Source organism: Carcharodon carcharias, chromosome 4 (genome assembly GCF_017639515.1).
Source record: "Carcharodon carcharias isolate sCarCar2 chromosome 4, sCarCar2.pri, whole genome shotgun sequence".
Lineage (NCBI taxonomy): Eukaryota > Metazoa > Chordata > Chondrichthyes > Lamniformes > Lamnidae > Carcharodon > Carcharodon carcharias.
The window spans coordinates 39,470,402-39,490,663 of record NC_054470.1 but is presented as its reverse complement, the minus strand read 5'-3'; the positions used below and the strand labels follow the sequence as shown (position 1 = coordinate 39,490,663).

General features: G+C 42.3%; 1 protein-coding gene across 3 annotated transcripts in view; it reads right to left on the bottom strand.

The window, feature by feature from the left end:
* The window catches only part of LOC121277251 (spindlin-Z-like), a 108,469-nt gene that overhangs the window by 26,186 nt on the left and 62,021 nt on the right, over positions 1 to 20,262 (bottom strand). For 2 of the 3 annotated variants that reach the window (XM_041186488.1, XM_041186487.1), the window contains exons 3-4: positions 3,888 to 4,105; positions 2,678 to 2,734 (exon numbers count right to left, since the gene is read on the bottom strand). In XM_041186488.1, coding sequence (XP_041042422.1) covers positions 2,678 to 2,734; positions 3,888 to 3,942 — 112 coding nt within the window. In that variant the 5' untranslated portion in view covers positions 3,943 to 4,105. The remainder of the gene's footprint in view (positions 1 to 2,677; positions 2,735 to 3,887; positions 4,106 to 20,262) is intronic. The other variant, XM_041186489.1, reaches the window with a different exon arrangement.

The window sequence follows — 20,262 nt, the reverse complement described above, 5'->3', positions numbered from 1 at the left end:
GACCAAAGATGAAGCGTTTTGAACAGCATTGAGCAACATCTCAGAGGAGACAGAACTGGAAAAAAATAGAAGGCCATAACTAAAGATAGTTAACACACCTGATCGGGACCAAATGCAGGTGGGACTGGAAAAACATGGCTGCCAAGCAGCGCATGCAGAGTTCTCACCTCTGTACCTGCCCTCAGCCATTTTCACAAGGCGAGGGATGGAGTAGGTCTGCAACTGGAGGCAATCAAAGAGTTGTGGGCTCATCGAGAGCCCATCTTCGATAAGGTTTTTTTTAATCTTTCAATGAACTAGAATTTAACAGTTATTGAACTTAACACCAGCTGCATGGAGACATGAACCATGGATTGGAGGCAGGAGTTTAAAAATATAAGCAAAAAGTTCATCTTGAAAAGCTATAGCATGAATTGTATCAGTGTTCAATCAGGTGACACATGACAGTGCTGTGATTGGAAGATGTAACGACCCATTAGATGATGTGCTTGCCACATTGTTATTTCTGCCAACTGACAAGTTGTCAAGTAATAGCTTAGTATGTTAACAATGCATAATTGTTTAAGCTTTTTTCACTGTTTTTAGATATTCAGTTTAGAGATCTGTTGAGATAGCAGTTCTGAAGTCAATTTGATTACTTGGAGAGTTATGGGCTATTCAAAAGCCTCCCAACTGTTATAATAGGACTTGAGAGTTCTATTAATAAAGTGGAGGGTTGGTGAGGGAGGGCACGGACGGGGGGGGGGGGGGGGGTGCAGTGGGAGAAAGGTGGTTAGAAGGTTCAATTGTAAATAGGTTGAGCCACTGACTGCATTAGAAGAACCAAGCAGAGATTTTTTGGGAATGGAGGAGGGCCTCTTAACCTGCTCACTCTGGACTCAGCCTGCCATCACTTGTGCAACAGGCCTGGACCCTTGAAATATCTCACCTCCCAACAGTCTCAAGATGGAGGCGGAGATGCAGGATTAGCCCCCTATCCCAATTCCCACCTCCAATATGAAAATCTAGCTCCAAGTGTCAGAACTTACAAGGCTCCCAGAAAATTACTGATGCACATCAGAAGCAAGCTTGCTTTGCTTTTCACACCACAAAGTACCTACATGACTCTTGATTTCTCAGGTATATATACTATAACCTCTCCAATCTGGAAATCTGAAATTGTCCTGAAACTTTTTGAGCAAACCCAAGCAACTCATAGAATTGCTATTTCACTGTTGAAGCACTGCAACAAATCAGGAAGGCATGGACTCAACCGAACTTCCGACTAAGTAGAAAATGGCAAGTAATGGTGGGGATGTGCTCACTCTGTAGCACAGGAAAAGAGTGTGAGGTCATAAAGCCAGTTGATTTCTTTGCGTCTGTCAGTCCATTTCTCCATATCCCCCTCTTTCTCTCGCCATCTTTCCCTCTCTATATCTCTTTCTCTCAAGTCTCCCTCCTCCCCTTTTGCAGCAGGCTTTTGACCAGACCCAAGCCTTCTCAGTGTATAATTTGTTTTTCTTTTATAACCACCAAACCACCCCCCCCCACCCCATAGCATCTAAGAAAAATGCAGCAAAATGTAAACATATTACGATTACAATATTGGAAAACTGGAAATCATAAAGAAACCAAATAAGTAATTTGCATAAGAGAAACAATTATTACTGCTTTATGTTGCGTCATGGACATGAAGGAGGCATAAGGGATAATTTTTCCTTTTTCCCATCTCTCAGCTGACCACAAAAAGATGTATTTTTTGAGGAGTGTTTTAATCCCTTGAGTGCTGTGACTTTAAAAGAACACGAAACAGGCTCTCTTGTAATTTCAGAATCAAGATAAAGGATAAATGTTTATTTTTCATAAGAGCCAAAATGTAAACGCAATAAACACCCACTCCTCAAACACACTGGTGCACACACAAACATAAGAAAATATTATTTCTAAAGAGGTAACGTGTATTTAGATTACTAAAAGGTTAAAAAAAAAGAAACTGGTCACTTCTTTAAACAGATCCTAAGATTGTGGTCGAAACGCTGCAGGCCTGAAGGATTCTCTCATTTCAAAGCTAAATCAAAAAATTTAGCAACTATTACTTTTTTTTCATTGGAGAAAACAAATGAGTAAGGGTTGATATAATTTAATTGTGAAAGTTGTAGGGGAAACAGATGCAAGTGGGTTGTTAACCAAGACTCTTTTAAAGTTGAAAGTTGCAACAAGTTTGATTGCACAAATTAAAACTTATACAAGTACAAAACCGGCCTTTTCCATCCCTTGAGTCAGCAGCTCCCCACAAGACTATAGCCAAGAAAACTTAGCAAAATGAGGTAATTGAGCTCACATCCAAACAATTCATGGAACTGTAAATTGGTGTCCCAACAACTTGTACACAAGCGAATTTTTAAAAAGTTAACAGCAAAATTCCCTCTTTAAAAAATAACCCTCTTCCTCTCCTCTTCCAATCTTTGATTCTTTCTATGTCATGTTTTTTGTTCTTTTACTCCATTTTAAACTTGCCTTATCTAAAATATACATTTCAATACTTGTTAATCATATATATTTTGGTACAGAACAAAGCCAGTTTATTCAAGTGCCTACATTAGTGCTTCCACCAGAGCCTTCCCCCAACTCTTTATCTGTATGCTAACAGTTTTCTTGATTGGTTTATCCATATCATTGGATCTACTTGAATACCTACTTTTGATGAAGCATGTCATATCCAAATTTCCCTCTGTCTTGAAGAAGTTCCAACCTTCTTTAAAATTAATCGAAAGAAAATTTCAAAGCAAAATAACTCATCCTAATTCATCCAAACTCATCCAATAGTCTGAATTGCTATAGAATAATTTTGACTAGTTGGGATAAAAAGAACCGCACTGTGTGTCAGTGCGACAAAATGGGTTATCACAAAAGTTTTATTGTAAATACAACATGTACCGATGTTCTTAAATTTCACAACAAAATCTTGATTGTGACCTCAAGGGATTTCAAGACATCAAATCAGAATGACTTATTCTAAACTTGTACAGTCATTGCTGGAGCCATATCTGCATTTCTATTTGCTACTTAAGTCACGCTCCCATCAGGAGGGCATGGGGAGTGATCAAACATCAAAGATGATTTACAGGCTTTGCACCATATTTATTAATGACTTGGATGAAAGAGTTGAATGTGCAAGTTTGGAGATGACATTAAGTTGGGGTACACAATAAATTGTATAGAGGCTGCAGAGCATTAGAAATGGACAGAGACTTAATGAGTTTACAAATATATGGCAAATGAAGTTCAATGTGAGCAAGTGTGAGGTCAACCATTTTAAATCCAAAAAAGACAAAATCAGAAAATGTACTTAGTGGTGAGAGACTAGGAACTCTTGAGGAACAAAGGTGTCCATGCTCAAAATTCACTAAAAGCTAGTGAACAGATATAACAAGTCATTAAAAAGTTTGATGTCTAAAGTCTAGAAATCTTTTATCCGAGATGGTTGGAATTCCAAAGTGAAGAAGTGATGCTTCAGTTGTACAGAGATTGTCAGACCCCAGATGAAGGAGTGCATTCAGTTTTGGGGCCAAACCTCAGGAAAGATATACTGACCTTGAAGAAAATACAGCAGATTCGCCAGATTATTTTAGGTATTTTAAGGGTTAAATTGAGAGTAAAGGTTGCATAAACAGAGTGTGTATTCCCTTGAGTTTAGAAGACTTAAGAGGTGGTCTAATTAAGGTACTTAAAATCATAAAAGGATTCATCAGGGCAGATACAGTCAAACTAGTTCTTCCGGTAGGGAAATTCAATACAAAGGTGGTAGTGTAAGTTTGTCATCTACAGCATCAAATGATTTTTTTTTTTTACAACTACTTCGGAGTGCAGAGCAAATCAAACGCATCCTTCAGTTTTAACAGCCTTACCTGCTGCATCAATCGATAACCTCTGACTGGATCGCTTCCCAAATGGGGTCTTCATTCATCTGGATAGGTAGCACAGCTTTTGGTAAGGTAAAGCTAAAGTGATGCCGACAGTGTGATGTAGGGAGCCCCAAGCCACGCAGACAACTGCTGTAGTAGCACCCAGCACTATTATTAAGAGTTACATGGAACCTGGTTCAGTGCACACAGGTCTAATAGTCCTGTTTGAAAAAAAAACAATGTAACTATTTCTGGGAACATCTGCTTGTCAAAACTTATCTAAGCAAATTCCACATTTAAGTAAAAATTTTCCAAGACAATCTTATTTCCTTTGTATATAAAATTCAATTATAATCACATTGCCTTACAGCATCAGTTTGGCTCAATGGTAAGAAATACTACTGAAATACAATTGTGTTTATCACTATTGATATGGAGTATGCCTTACATTTTTTCTAAATTACATTTTTAACTAATATTTTTCTGAGCATCTTAACACCAGAAAGCCCGATGGCCTGAAAATCTGGTGGGAACCGAAAAAGATTTCCCTCCACCTTGAGGGTCTTTGGCTTGTGCCAGTTTCCCTTAGGCCCTCCTTGGGGGTGTTGCTGAGTCACAATTCCAGAAAATTGTGGCAGCTGGCCAGGAGAAACCTCGGTTACTTTATTTACATGAATGCTTTGGAGGTATGTCGATTGCAGGTGTGCATGTTCTACACTGTCCCTCAGAGCCAGCTCCAGGAACCTCAGCAAAATATAAAGTCGGGATGGGGGTGGGGGGGGGGGGAAAAGAGGCAGCAGCTGGTGGTGGTGGCATGTAACCTCTTAACCCCTTTTCTCTAATGTTTGTTCCGAGGATACAGCTGTTTTTAAATATGCATATATTTTTTTCTTCTTGCCCAGTTAAGAACAAATAGTATCTCAATAAGGCTAATGACACATACTGTTGCTTGACAGGAAATTCAGTACCTACTTTATTTTAGCTTTAATGCAACATATAGTAGGTACGCTGAAAAAAAGTTGCAGCTAAGCTAACATTTGTCGTCATTTAATCACCAACATGCAACATAGCAGACTGGCCAAAAATTTTAAACTTCATGGATCAAAGGGAAAGTGGCAAAGAGGTGGAGGGGGGGGGGGGGGGGGGGGGGGGGGGGGGGGGGGGGGGGGGTGTGGTTGTAGGGACAAACAAGCAGTGATAGAAGCAGATCATCAAAAGATGTCAACGACAATAGTACAATAGAACACATAGGTGTTAAGATTAAAGTTGGTGATATTATCTAAACGAATGTGCTAATTAAGAATGGATGGTAAGGCACTCAAGGTATAGCTCTAGTGGGGGTTTTTTTTTATATAATGGAAATAGGTGGGACCATCTCTGACACTTCCCTTCCCTTCCTTGACCTCTCTGTCTCAATCTCTGGTGATAGACTGTCCACCAATATCCATTACAAACCCACCGACTCCCACAGCTATCTCGACTACAGCTCCTCACACCCCGCTTCCTGTAAGGACTCCATCCCATTCTCTCAGTTCCTTCGCCTCCGTCGCATCTGTTCCGATGATGCTACATTCAAAAACAGTTCCTCTGACATGTCCTCCTTCTTCCTTAACCGAGGTTTTCCACCCACGGTCGTTGACAGGGCCCTCAACCGTGTCCGGCCCATCTCCCGCGCATCCGCCCTCACGCCTTCTCCTCCCTCCCAGAAACATGATAGGGTCCCTCTTGTCCTCACTTATCACCCCACCAGCCTCCGCATTCAAAGGATCATCCTCCGCCATTTCCGCCAACTCCAGCATGATGCCACCACCAAACACATCTTCCCTTCACCCCCCTTATCGGCATTCCGTAGGGATCGCTCCCTCTGGGACACCCTGGTCCACTCCTCCATCACCCCCTACTCCTCAACCCCCTCCTATGGCACCACCCCATGCCCACGCAAAAGATGCAACACCTGCCCCTTCACTTCCTCTCTCCTCACCGTCCAAGGACCCAAACACTCCTTTCAAGTGAAGCAGCATTTCACTTGCATTTCCTCCAACTTAGTCTACTGCATTCGTTGCTCCCAATGTGGTCTCCTCTACATTGGAGAGACCAAACGTAAACTGGGCGACCGCTTTGCAGAACACCTGCGGTCTGTCCACAAGAATGACCCAAACCTCCCTGTCGCTTGCCATTTTAACACTCCACCCTGCTCTCTTGCCCACATGTCTGTCCTTGGCTTGCTGCATTGTTCCAGTGAAGCCCAACGCAAACTGGAGGAACAACACCTCATCTTCCGACTAGGGACTTTACAGCCTTCCGGACTGAATATTGAATTCGACAACTTTAGGTCGTAAGCTCCCTCCCCCATCCCCACCCCCTTTCTGTTTCCCCCTTCCCTTTTTTTTCCAATAAATTATAAAGATTTCCTTTTCCCACCTATTTCCATTATATAAAAAAAAACCCCCACTAGAGCTATACCTTGAGTGCCCTACCATCCATTCTTAATTAGCACATTCGTTTAGATAATATCACCAACTTTATAATTTTAACACCTATGTGTTCTATTGTACTATTGTCGTTGACATCTTTTGATGATCTGCTTCTATCACTGCTTGTTTGTCCCTACAACCACACCCCAACCCCCTCCACCTCTTTGTCTCTCTATCTCTCCGCCTCCCACACACACACCTTAAACCAGCTTATATTTCAACTCTTTCTTGGACTCGAACTCAAGTTCTGTCGAAGGGTCATGAGGACTCGAAACGTCAACTCTTTTCTTCTCCGCCGATGCTGCCAGACCTGCTGAGTTTTTCCAGGTAATTCTGTTTTTGTTTTGGATTTCCAGTATCCGCAGTTTTTTTGTTTTTATATCTGGAAAGTGGCAAGTTGGATCTAAATTCATCTTAGCAGCAGGAACAAAAAAAGGTTATGGCTAATGGCTGTTTCCAGGGCTTCCACAGAGCTCAGTACTGCACCCTTGCTGCTTGGGGTATATATCAATGACTTTGACTTAAATGTAGGGGTCAGGTGGGGAGAGTAGGCAGGGGCAGGGACAGGAGGAGATTAAGAAATTTGCTGATGATACAGAAATTGATCGTATGGTTGATAGTGAGGAAAAAGGCTGTAGACTGCAGGAAGATATCAATGGACTGGTCAGCTGGCCAAAAAAATGGCAAATCAATTTCAATCCAGAGAAATGCATTTGGGAAGGACATGCGCAATGTAAAGAACCTATTTTTTTCTTGGATGGCGGCTTTAAAATTGGACTGTGGCTTTAAGAAACTACCATGACTGCAGTTGAAAGATATGTTCACTGGAGCAGGATGAGGAATATCCACAATGTCGCTATCTTGGAACACAGGGTGCTAAAAGAGAATAGGATGGTGCCGGAAAGGGGTTCTGGACTAAGGGGAACTGCCTGATGACAGCATTTTAATTGGCTCCTGACCAGGTGACCAGGGTTTTGTGTGGTATCAGTACAGGCAAAACAGCTCCTAGCCTGAAAAGAGGGAAGACCTGCAATCTCTCTTCTATGTTATTAAGATTCCAGCAATTCTGCCACAATAGCTAGCTGGCTATCACTCATCTCTGTAACCCGCTTTCTCTGAAAACCCCTGACAAGAAAAGGGGGAAAATACCAGTAAACACACAGAAAATCAAGTTTTTCAACCACTGAACCACAGATTGAGAGTGCTGGGAGACCACCTCATGTCATCAACAAGCTGCAAGGAACCTGGGAGACATCTATCAAAATCAACCCTTCTAATCCTGTGCTCCAGATTGGTGCTATTGAACTGTTTTATCTCACCCATAAAATCCATGTTTTGTGTGTCGGGTGTCGCGCCCGTGGGTGTCAGGATGTAAGAAGGGATGGAGTTTAAGTCATTGAGTTAGAAGTTAGCAGTTCATATTTTTTTGCCACTAGTTAAAGACAATTTGTTCAATAAACAGTTATTTAGTTATTAAGTTTACAAAACTGGTGCTTGTATTCTGTTAACCTAAATTAACAGTTGGGTAGAATTGGGGCAATCTGGTGGTTTGGCCAAACTTTTCACATTTGTCATGGATTGTGGAATAGTGGGGCTTGATATTACAGCGCACTATCCCCAGTGAGTCATGACAACAGCAAGGGAATACTCAATAAATAAGAGAATTCTGTGAAGCATAGAGGAACAGCGGGATCTTAGAGTGCATATCCATCGATTCCTGAAGATAGCAGGACAGGTAATATAAGGTGGTTAAGAAGGCATATGGGATACTTTCCTTTTAGCTGAGGTATAGAATAGAAGAACAGAGGCGAATGGTAGAATTGTATAAACCACTAGTTAGGCTACAGCTCGAGTACTGCCCAAATTCTTCTAGATTCTGCTGACCACACTGCAGGTACAATGTGATCGCACTACAGAGGAGATTTACAAGGATGTTGCCAGAAATGGAGAATGTTAGCTGTAAGGAAAGATTGGTTAGGCTGCAGTTGTTTTGTTTGTAATGTGGGAGGCTGAAGAGAGATTTAATTGAAGTGTCTATAATTATGAGGGGGCCTAGATATGGTGCACCGGAAGGACCTATTTCCAACAGCAGAGAGGTCAATAGCCTAAGGGGGTACAGAATTAAAGTAATTGGTTGAAGGATTAGAGGGGATTTGAGAGTACTTTTTTCACCCAGAGAGTGGTCATAGTCTGGAACTCGCTGCCTGAAAGGGTGGTGGAGGCAGGAACTCTCACTGCATTTAAAAAGCACTTCATACCAGGCCATGGAACCAGAACTGGAAGATGGGAGTAGGCTGGGTAATTCCTTTTTGGCCAGCACAGAATGACCTCCTTCTGTGTTGTCAATCTTTCTGCTTTTTTATGTTTTTAATGTCAGCCAGCACTAATGGAAACTTCGATTACATTTTCCCCACTGTAACATATGGATGTGTAACTACCTTTGACCAGCTAACCCATAACAAACCAGGGATGAAACCTGGGGCCTTCCTTGAACTGAGGGTTCAGCTATTCTCTTTATCACTCCAGTGCTTTAAAAAAACACAGCAAGTAATCAGATTTTTGATGAAAATTAGAATGAGAAGTGCAAAGAAAGCACACTGACAAATATTTATGCTCGGAGGTATGGGTGGGGAAGGGGAAAGAAAGATGGACAATAAAGGGAATAAACTCATATCCATAATTCTTTGGCGATTTCCTCATCTTGAACACAATGTTAAGCAAAGAGGTAACTGAAGACAAGAGATTTTTTTCCAGCTGGGATGGAAGAACAACATTAAACAACTATTGCTCTTGCACAGCACCCAACTCTCTGCAACTCTTAAGGCCACCAGCCACAAGTAGAACATTTAAAAGTAAATATTTCTGAAATTTTAGTCAACTCCCAAAGCTGATAATCAAAGATACAGAATACTAATTCAATCTTACAACCTACTGACATGTCAGTGAGACATGAAATAAATCATAAACTGTGTAAATCAAACTTTATTTCTTTTGCTTATTTAAAAATGATCCTAAAGATGGCTGCTACAGATCATATGACTCAAGATTGGCCACAGTTTCTGAAAATTTCCAATAGCAGTTACAAGTTCCACCCTCAGCCTTGTGGAATCTCACTCCTCATCATAAGAACCCAATATAACCATGAAACCAGAGGACTATAACAAAGAGAGACATTGAAACTCATTATATCTGCAGAGGCACTAACTGCCACCTGGGACTATTGAGGTCCATCTCAAAAAAGGAACCAAGGAAGAGATGGATGTCAGTTGCATCATTATAAACTTACCCTTCTGGCAGGAGTGACCAGAAAATCCCACCCTGAGGGTTTGGAGAAACACGCCACAGCCTATTTCTAAACAATTAAAACATCTCTGTTCACGGACAGATGGCGAGAGGTAAAAGGAGTTCAATTTTGCCTCTGTCTCCTGACCGTAACATAACTATCACTCTGAACAAACCGTGTCAACAACTGATTCATCTGCTGCACTAGCAGCATTCCATTCCATGGTCCATCAGAATATAAGTATCCATGCAACACTACTGACTGCTGGAGATGATGTCAATCCAAGTAGTAAAACGAAATATCCCAAAATCTTGGCTGGCTATTTTACTGAACTGAACCATTTCATTTAAAACACCACCGGGGGTTTGTGGATTTAAATAGATAAGCTTTACAACATTCAAAATGTCAAAACAAAAAAGCAAGCAGCGTAAGATACAGTTTTGATGACAAATCACAGCACAACACCAGCAGTTCACAGATAAAGTTAATCAGAGGAATCTTTCATCTTTCTGGGATATAAACCCATGACAGTCAGAAAAAAATCAAGATCACTTGGGAAAAAAATCCAAGTCCTTGAAAATGTATGCTGTCATTAGATTACAAAGTCCAGCATGCTCAGGAATCATTAAAATGCCTCTTCACTCTTAAATTTGAGACACTATATTGCTTAGGCAGGTATAATGCTACTAATGTGAACAATTCAATGCTAAAGATACATAGCTGCATCAAATACACTGCAAAACTGAGAGGCAACCAGCATAAGTATCCTGTTTACTTGTCTTAAAGCAACTCCACGCTATAACATAAATCCAAAGAGTGGGGTGGAGGACAGACAAGTTGTACGAGTAAGTAGGTAGATGGCTTTCTACATTTACTGTCACAGCCTAAGATGCAAATATTTATACAATATTATGACAGCTACTGAATTTGCATTGCAGCCAATATGGTAGAGTATGACCAGTTATGGAGTTGCACAGCAGCAATACAGGTGTGTAAATTTTCAATTAACGTATCACCATTGTGTGTATACAGACATACAAATGCATACATTTGCAATCTTTATGTATGTAAAGAAGTATCAGTGTGAACTCATTACATTCATAGCATAGCACTATAATTATCCAAAGGTTTTGATTCTGTACTTTTTAATATATGTGAATTGTACTCCACAGCTCATGTCAATACACCAAAATACAGCAGGATTATTGTGTATATTTCTGACATTTAGGTAGCAGTCATTCTCAAAAAGAAATAAATAATATTATGTCCACTTTGTCTCTTGTTACGATCCGGTTAGGGACCAGTAAGATTTTGTTTGAAGTAGACAAAGTTTGATATTCCAGGTACTTACAAAGAGAATAAAGCCACAAGACTCCATGGTTTTAATCAAATAAAATACTCTTCATTATACAAAATCAGAAAAGTAAAGCAAATTTACAATATCTTTCTTGTACTCTAACATTCAGAATTAACCTGAGTAATTAAGAGTTAACAGGCAAATTGTGGTTGAATACATCACACTGCACATTAAACGGCAGATGCGACCAAAACTGATCTCTCAGATTTCTCCGCAACCCAGCCAGACATCAATGATCACTGTGAGCTGCATAATCTTGTTAAAACTGTGTCTTCTTCACAAGGGACTGCAAGTCTCCACTTCTGAAAATCTAGCTTCTGAATTCCCTCAAAAGCCACTCTGATCCAGACTGCCTCAATGACTACTCACCTCCTGGTGGTTCAATTGCTTCTCCTGAGACTGCCTTCCACAGGATTCAAAGGTGCACTCTAGCATCCAATTACTGGCAAAGTTTCAGCTCTCTAGCGGACTGCTACTCTCACTGATCTGGCACTGTCTGGGTTTCCCCGAACTCCAATCTCTTGTCTGCACCGAGCTTTAAACGGCTCCAGGGGTTCTTCTGAGACTCAACCCTTTCCAAATTGGAGCCAGCGATCTTCTGCCATCTTCATAGATCCCCAGGACTTCTCCGGAGCCCTCACTACCTGGACCAACAGTATCACTTTTGCTGCCTGGAGACTCTTCTTCTGCCTTCCAACACACCTAGTCATGTGGACTTACCTTTTCCTGCCACCACAGGTCCCATGGTCATTGTTTTCGCATCACACAGGTGCACTAAGGATGTCCCAGCTGGCTGAGCCCTTTAACTGCAAAAAACAAACTAGAACGGTGTACGTGTAACCCTGCCATGCTCCGTGCATGCACCGGAACTCTTGGGCCTGCTGGAAAATGGAGACCTTAGCCTCTGCCCAGAACAAGTTCACATTTAACACCGCTTACCCAAGCATATTTTTCCCCATCACAGACTAGTCTGTATTTTGACGATTCTTTAAAACGTAGACTACATAACATTAAAATTTTGAAATATTTGGCTTAATACTGTGGATGTACAAAACACAGTGCCTTTCAGGTCTATAATTTAAAAGGGCACGTGCTCATCATACATCTTCTAATATTATTCTAAACCCTTGGGACAATTTAATTGAACAAAACAACTGATTTCTCCTACCTTCGAGTAAAGGTGCATTCATGTTCAACTAACAGGTGCATGTTCCCTTTTAACTGCTAGCTTTGAAATCTCAAGATATTTTCTAAGCAGATGTGTAGGTACACCACATCCCTTCAATGCACAAATCTCATTAGTAAGAACACATTGGGACTTATGACGGCAACAGTCAAACTAACCAAAACCAGTTACTGTTTTAATAAGCTGAAAAACAGTGCCACTGTAACAGAAAAAGTCTGCTTTATAATAGGAAGAAAAAAGATGCAACATACCATATCATCCTGAATAATTTTTAAAATAATTTAATTGTGGAGAAAGGTATCTGTAAGCAGTTCTTAAGTCCATTAAAGGGGGTTCCCTGTAGGTTAGCACTCAATTATCCAGGTGCAGGCAGAAATAAATTTAATAAATCCCTAATGGGTTCATGACTTAAGGGCATTTGAGATATTTCCTATTTTAAACTGACAAACAGTTGTTCTGAATGTCTGATTTCAAAATTAATATGTTTTAGAGTTGTACCTTTGTTTTGCAAGAGGGTTATACTCTGATATCAGACAGAGACAGTTGATGTTTTAGTCTTGTGCAGTTTGCAGTTGAGTCGAGGGAGCAGGAGAGATAAATGTTAGCCTTAAGCAGAGAAAATACTAATTACCGCGCAGAGTGCAGGTGGTAACTCGAGCTCCATTTGGAAACCAAGTTAGTGAGGGAAGAGAGGCTGGAAGATTTGCCTAGTTTGGAGCTAGAGGAAGAAATCTCCAGTAACTCTCATAGAAAACAAACATTTCAACTTGGAGAAGCTAGAAGGTCTTTGGGGTTGGAACTGAAAGCACCCAGGCTGGTGAGTGTAAGCCCTGAGTTCAGAAGGCAGAGGAAAAGAATTTGCCAAGAGCAGTGGAACAGCTGTGGACCAGGAAAATCTCAAGTTATTAGAAACTAGGGGTGTTTCTAAGTTTCTGTCAAAATCAGTTTGCAGGAATTGCGAATGGAGTTCAGGCTTCAGCTGATGAATCCCAGAACTTGCACAGATGCTGTGGAAAAGTTTGGAGTTAGTCTCAAGAAAGTGGATAACCTTCAAGTACCTGATAAGTAGCCAAAGATTTTCTGGGGGAAGTCATAATGAAAAAGGGGAAGTTCAATTGAGAATTTCAGTCTAACGTATATGTGATTAGGTTTTATTGTGCCTATTGATGTAACGTGTAAGTATTCACCTCAGGTAGTGTTTATTTAGTAGCGTTTGCTTTACTTGATTCTTATATAATAAAATTCATTTGTTTTAAACCTGAAATTTTCTGGCTTCAGTTATTTTCTGAAACAATGAAACAAGATTCCAAGAGTCAGTGTAATTTACAGCACAGCAGTCTGCTTTTTGGCCCATTAGGTCCATGCCAACTCTCTGTGGAGCAAACCAGTCAGTCCCATTCCTCCACTCCGTCCCTGTAGACCTGCAATATTTCCTCCAAGTGTCTATCTAATATCCTTTTGAAATCATTGACTGTTTTTGCTTCTACCACCCTCATGGGCAGAGAGTCCCAAGTCATTACCACTCACTGCATAAAAAAAGTTCCTCCTCACATTCCACCTGTACCTCTTGTCCAAGGTCATAAATTTGTGTCACCTCGTCCTTGTACTAGCAGCTAATTGGAAGAGATTTTCCTTGTCCATCTTATTGAAACGTATCATAATCTTGTACACCTCTATCAAGTTTCCCCTCAATCGCCTTTGCACCAAGACTGGGTGATTGATCGTCTCAGCTTGCTCCTGCCCCACAGAACTCATTTCTTGTTATTTTGACTCCCTTCTCTCTCCCCTTGTCCAGTCCCTTCCCACCTACATCCATGATTCCTCTGACACCTTACGTCACATCAACAATTTCCAGTTCCCTGGCCCCAACCGCTTCCTCTTCACCATGGACGTCCAATCCCTCTACACCTCCATCCCCCACCAGGATGGTCCAGGGCCCTTAGCTTCTTCCTCGAACAGAGGCTCGAACAATCCCCATCCACCATTACTCTCCTCCGTCTGGCTGAACCTGTTCTCATGCTGAACAATTTCTCCTTCAACTCCTCTCACTTCCTCCAAATTAAAGGTGTGGCTATGGCTACCCGCATGGGCCCCAGCTATGCCTGTCTCTTTATGGGATATGTGGAACATTCCTTGTTGCAGTCCTACTCCGGCCCCCTTCCACAACTCTTTCTCCGGTACATCGATGATTACTTTGGTGCCGCTTCATGCTCTCGTCGGGACTTGGAAAAATTCATTAATTTTGCTTCCAATCTCCACCCCTCCATCATTTTCACGTGGTCCATCTCTGACACTTCCCTTCCCTTCCTTGACCTCTCTGTCTCAATCTCTGGTGATAGACTGTCCACCAATATCCATTACAAACCCACCGACTCCCACAGCTACCTCGACTACAGCTCCTCACACCTCGCTTCCTGTAAGGACTCCATCCCATTCTCTCAGTTCCTTCGCCTCCGTCGCATCTGTTCCGATGATGCCACCTTCAAAAACAGTTCCTCTGACATGTCCTCCTTCTTCCTTAACCGAGGTTTTCCACCCACGGTCGTTGACAGGGCCCTCAACCGTGTCCGGCCCATCTCCCGCGCATCTGCCCTCATGCCTTCTCCTCCCTCCCAGAAACATGATAGGGTCCCCATTGTCCTCACTTATCACCCCACCAGCCTCCGCATTCAAAGGATCATCCTCCGCCATTTCCGCCAACTCCAGCAAGATGCCACCACCAAACACATCTTCCCTTCACCCCCCCTATCGGCATTCCGTAGGAATCGCTCCCTCCGGGACACCCTGGCCCACTCCTCCATCACCCCCTACTCCTCAACCCCCTCCTATGGCACCACCCCATGCCCACGCAAAAGATGCAACACCTGCCCCTTCACTTCCTTTCTCCTCACCGTCCAAGGGGCCAAACACTCCTTTCAAGTGAAGCAGCATTTCACTTGCATTTCCCCCAACTTAGTCTACTGCATTCGTTGCTCCCAACGTGGTCTCCTCTACATTGGAGAGACCAAACGTAAACTGGGCGACCGCTTTGCAGAACACCTGCGGTCTGTCCGCAAGAATGACCCAAACCTCCCTGTCGCTTGCCATTTTAACACTCCACCCTGCTCTCTTGCCCACATGTCTGTCCTTGGCTTGCTGCATTGTTCCAGTGAAGCCCAACGCAAACTGGAGGAACAACACCTCATCTTCCGACTAGGGACTTTACAGCCTTCCGGACTGAATATCGAATTCAACAACTTTAGGTCGTGAGCTCCCTCCCCCATCCCCACCCCCTTTCTGTTTCCCCCTTCCTTTTTTTTTCAAATAAATTATATAGATTTTTCTTTTCCCACCTATTTCCATTATTTTTAAATATCTTAAAATCTTTTATGCTCTCCCCACCCCCACTAGAGCTATACCTTGAGTGCCCTACCATCCATTCTTAATTAGCACATTCGTTTAGATAATATCACCAACTTTAACACCTATGTGTTCTTTTGTTCTATTGTTGTTGACATCTTTTGATGATCTGCTTCTATCACTGCTTGTTTACCCTACAACCACACCCCCCCTCCACTTCTCTCTCCGCCTCCCCCACACACCTTAAACCAGCTTATATTTCAACTCTTTCTTGGACTCGAACTCAAGTTCTGTCGAAGGGTCATGAGGACTCGAAACGTCAACTCTTTTCTTCTCCGCCGATGCTGCCAGACCTGCTGAGTTTTTCCAGGTAATTCTGTTTTTGTTTTGGATTTCCAGCATCCGCAGTTTTTTTGTTTTTATATCTGGGTGTTTGAATTTCTCTTTCAACATTAGCTGTCTCTATTGCGATCGTAACACAGTGGATTATTAGCTTTCTACTACAATGTCTAAAATATTTATTCTTGTGATGCAGATGACCCCAATATGGTAGTATTTATTGTTCATCTCAAGTTTCTCAGAAGACATTAACTTCAGTGTCACAACAAATTTTTGCCAAGGAACCAGGTGGACCCTGAACACCCACACTTAGCTCTTCACTGAAGAAGATCCGAGGTTAACTGCCCAGGTCTAAGTAGAAAAGATGCCCAAGTGGACGCACTGAACCACTTTACCATACTTGAACATTGCTCAAAGGAGAGACATAGTGCTGAAGCTTTTTATCTTGCATTTATCAGGACAAATGAAAAAAGGCCAAATTTCAAGCGATCACAATTTACGCTACAGGAGAAAAGGATGCTGACTAGTTGGCAAGTTGACTCTGAGTGGCCAAGGCATTGCCATGGAGAAGGCAACAGGGAAATAAAGGCTCCCCAAACTCCTAGGTGACTCAAAAAAGGTGCAAGGCTTAAACACATTCCTTTCATTTGCACAGAGTGGGTCCCACATTATACTGCATCTGCCATGCATTTGCCCACTCACTCAGCTTGTCCAAATCACATTGAAGCATCTCTGCATCCTCCTCACAGCTCACCCTCCCACCCAGCTTTGTGTCATCTGCAAATTTGGAGATATTGCATTTAGTTCCCTCATCCAAGTCATTAATATATATTGTGAATAGCTGGGGTCCCAGTACCGATCCCTGCGGTACCCCACTAGTCACTGCCTACCATTCGGAAAAAGACCCGTTTATTCCTACTCTTTGTATCCTGTCTGCCAATCAGTTTTCTATCCATCTCAATGCACTACCCCCAATCCCATGCACTTTAATTTTACACACTAATTTCTTATGTGGGACTTTGTCGAAAGTCTTCTGAAAGTCCAAATAAACCACATCCACTGCCTCCCCCTCATCAACTTTACCAGTTATATTCTCGAAAAATTCCAGTAGATTTGTCAAGCATGATTTCTCTTTCGTAAATCCACTGTTTTCCAAGGGCTCAGTTATTAAATCTTTTATAATGGACTCCAGAATTTTCCCCACTGCCAACGTCAGGCTGACTGGTTTATTATTCCCTGTTTTCTCTCGACCTCCCTTTTTAAATAGTGGGGTTACATTAGCTACCCTCCATCTATAGGAACTGTTCCAGAGTCTATAGAATCTCGGAAGATAACCACCAATGCATCAGCTGTTTCTAGGGTCACTTCCTTAAGTACTCTGGGATGTAGATTATCAGGCCCTGAGGATTTATCGGCCTTCAATCCCATCAACTTCTCCAACACCATTTCCTTACTAATACTGATTAATTTCAGTTCCTCCCTCTCACTAAACCCTGTGTTCCACAACATTTATGGTATGTTATTTGTGTCCTCCATTGTGAAGACAGGACCAAAGTATGTATTTAGTTGGTCAGCCATTTCTTTGTTTCCCATTATAAATTCCCCTGTTTCTGACTGTAAGGGTCCTACATTTGCCTTCACCAATCTTTTTCTCTTCACATACCTATAGAAACTTTTGCAGTCAGTTTTTATGCTCCCCACAAGCTTACTCTCGTACTCTATTTTCCCCTTCTTAATCAATCCCTTGGTCCTTCTTTGCTGAATTCTAAAGTGCTCCCAATCCTCAGGTCTATTGTTTTTCCTGACCAATTTGTATACCTTTTCCTTGCATCTAATACTATTGCTAATTTCATTTGTAAGCCATGGTTTGGCCACCTTTCCTATTTTACTCTTGCACCAAACAGAAATAAACAATTCCTTGCCACATTCCTAGCCAAGCTGTTTCAGTACAGCTACAACACTGCCATCTAGCCAGCAATGTGGAAATTTGCCCAGACATGTCCTGTACACAAACAGTAGGACAAATCCAACCCAACCAATTACCACCACAGCAGTCTGGTCTCAATCATCAGTAAAGTGGTGGAAGGGGTCATCAATCGTGCTACCAAGTGGCACTTGCTTAGCAATAACCTGCTCACTGACGCTCAGTTTGGGTTCTGTCTGGGTCGCTCAGCTCCTGACCTCTTTACAGCCTTGGATCAAACATGGACAAAAGAGCTGAACTCCAGAGGTGAGGTGAGAGTGACTGCCCTTGACATCATGGCCGCATTTGACCGAGTGTGGCATCAAGAAGCCCTAGCAAGATTGGAGTCAATGGGAATCGGGGGGAAAAACTCACCGCTGGATGGAGTCATACCTAGCACAAAGGTAGATGGTTGTGTTAGGTGAAGGTCAGTCATCTCAGCTCCAGATAATCACTGCAGGAGTTCATCAAGGTAGTGTCCTAGGCCCAACTATCTTCAGCTGCTTCATCAATAACCTTCAACCCATTATAAGGTCAGAAGTGGGGATGTTCGCTGATGATTGCACAATGTTCAGCACCATTTGCAACTCCTCAGATACTGAAGCAGTCCATGTCCAAATGCAGCAAGACCTGAACAACATCTAGGCTTGGGCTGACAGGAGGCAAGTAACATTCGCACCACACAAATACCAGGCAATGGCCATCGCCAATAAGAGAAAATCCAACCATCACCCCATGACTTTCAATGGCATTACCATCGCTGAATACCCCACTATTAACATCCTGGGGGGTTACCATTGACCACAAACTGAACTGGACTAGCTATATAAATACTGTGGCTACAAGAGGTCAGCAGCTAGGAATCCTGCAGCGAGTTACTCACCTCCCAACTCCCCAAAGCCTGTCCACAATCTAAAAGGCACAAGTCAGGAGTATGATGGAACACCCTCCACTTGCCGGGATGAGTGAAGCTGCCACGACACAAGAAGCTCAACACCAGCCAGGGCAAAGCAGCCCACTTAACTGGCACTCCTTCCATAAACATTCACTCACTCCAACACCAACACACAGTAGCAGCATTATGTATCATCTACAAGATGCACTGCAGAAACTCACCAAGGCTCCTTAGACAGCACCTTCCAAATCCATGACCACTCCCAAGGCAGCAGACAGATGGGAATATGACCGCCTGGAAGTTCCCTTGTCTATCCTGACTTGGAAACATATCACGGTTCCTTCACTGTCGCCGGTTCAAAATCCTGGAACTCCCTTCCCTAACAGCACTGCGGACATACCTAGACCATAGAGACTGCAGCAGTTCAAGAAGGCAGCACAGCAGTGCCTTCTCAAGCGCAATTAGGGATGGGCAATAAATGCTGGCCTAGCCAGCGAAGCCCACATCCTATGAATGAATAAAAAAAATGGTTCTGGCCCTATTTACAAGATTGCTGATAAAGCCAATTTGATAGCACTTGCAGTTACACAAATCCTGAAACGTATGTTGGCTGGTGAAAGTAAGCTTGCAGTAGACAGTAGGGTGTATGAATTTCAGTGCCAGAGTGATGCAGGTATGGAGGTCATAAGCCCCAACGATTGGCGGATCGAACCAAACAACATGTTCTTTTGGTTTTTTTGTAACAGGCAGAGAAAATCAAATCAAAACGTCTACTGTTAGATGTGATTCCGTGATTGTGTAGCACTTGCTGATCATAATTGTGCTAATAACGACACTAACAACCAATTTAAGATAATCGGTTGAACTTATAATGTGGCTCAATTATGCTTGCTAGAAGCGACATACATTCATATACAGGTGCCCATTCTCTGCAAACCGGAATATGTTCAAGTTTTGCGCCTTTTTTGAATTACTTGGGAGCAAGGGGAGTGTTTTCCCAAGAACTTGTTTTTCATATTGGCCATTCACAGCTGGCATTTTGCCTACATCATTGTTTTCCCCTTTCAAACTAGGCATCTAAAATAAACGTTGTCTTTTATTTATCAGATGTCATTTTTCTTACTGAATTCAATGACCCTTGAACTACAAGCCAGGACAATGAATAAACTTGCACGTGGGATGGTCAACTATGTTATGGAATCAACAGATGGAATTTGGTTGACGGACATACAACCTGATTGATGGTGGATGGGAGATGTGTAAACAACTTGAATATTGCAAAGCCTTATAGAACCTGAGAGAATTGATAAGGACTCTAATGGGGTTCCACAAGGATTGGTGGGGTCCCTTGTTGTTTGTGGTATATAGAAACGATTTAGACTTGAATGTAGGAGAGTTGACCAGTAAGTTTGTGGATGACACGAAAATTGGTGGGGTGGTAAATAATGAGGAGGATAGCCTTAGGTTACAGGGGGATATAGACAGGCTGGTCAGATGGGCTGATCGGTGGCAAATGGAATTTAATCCAGCTAAGTGTGAGAT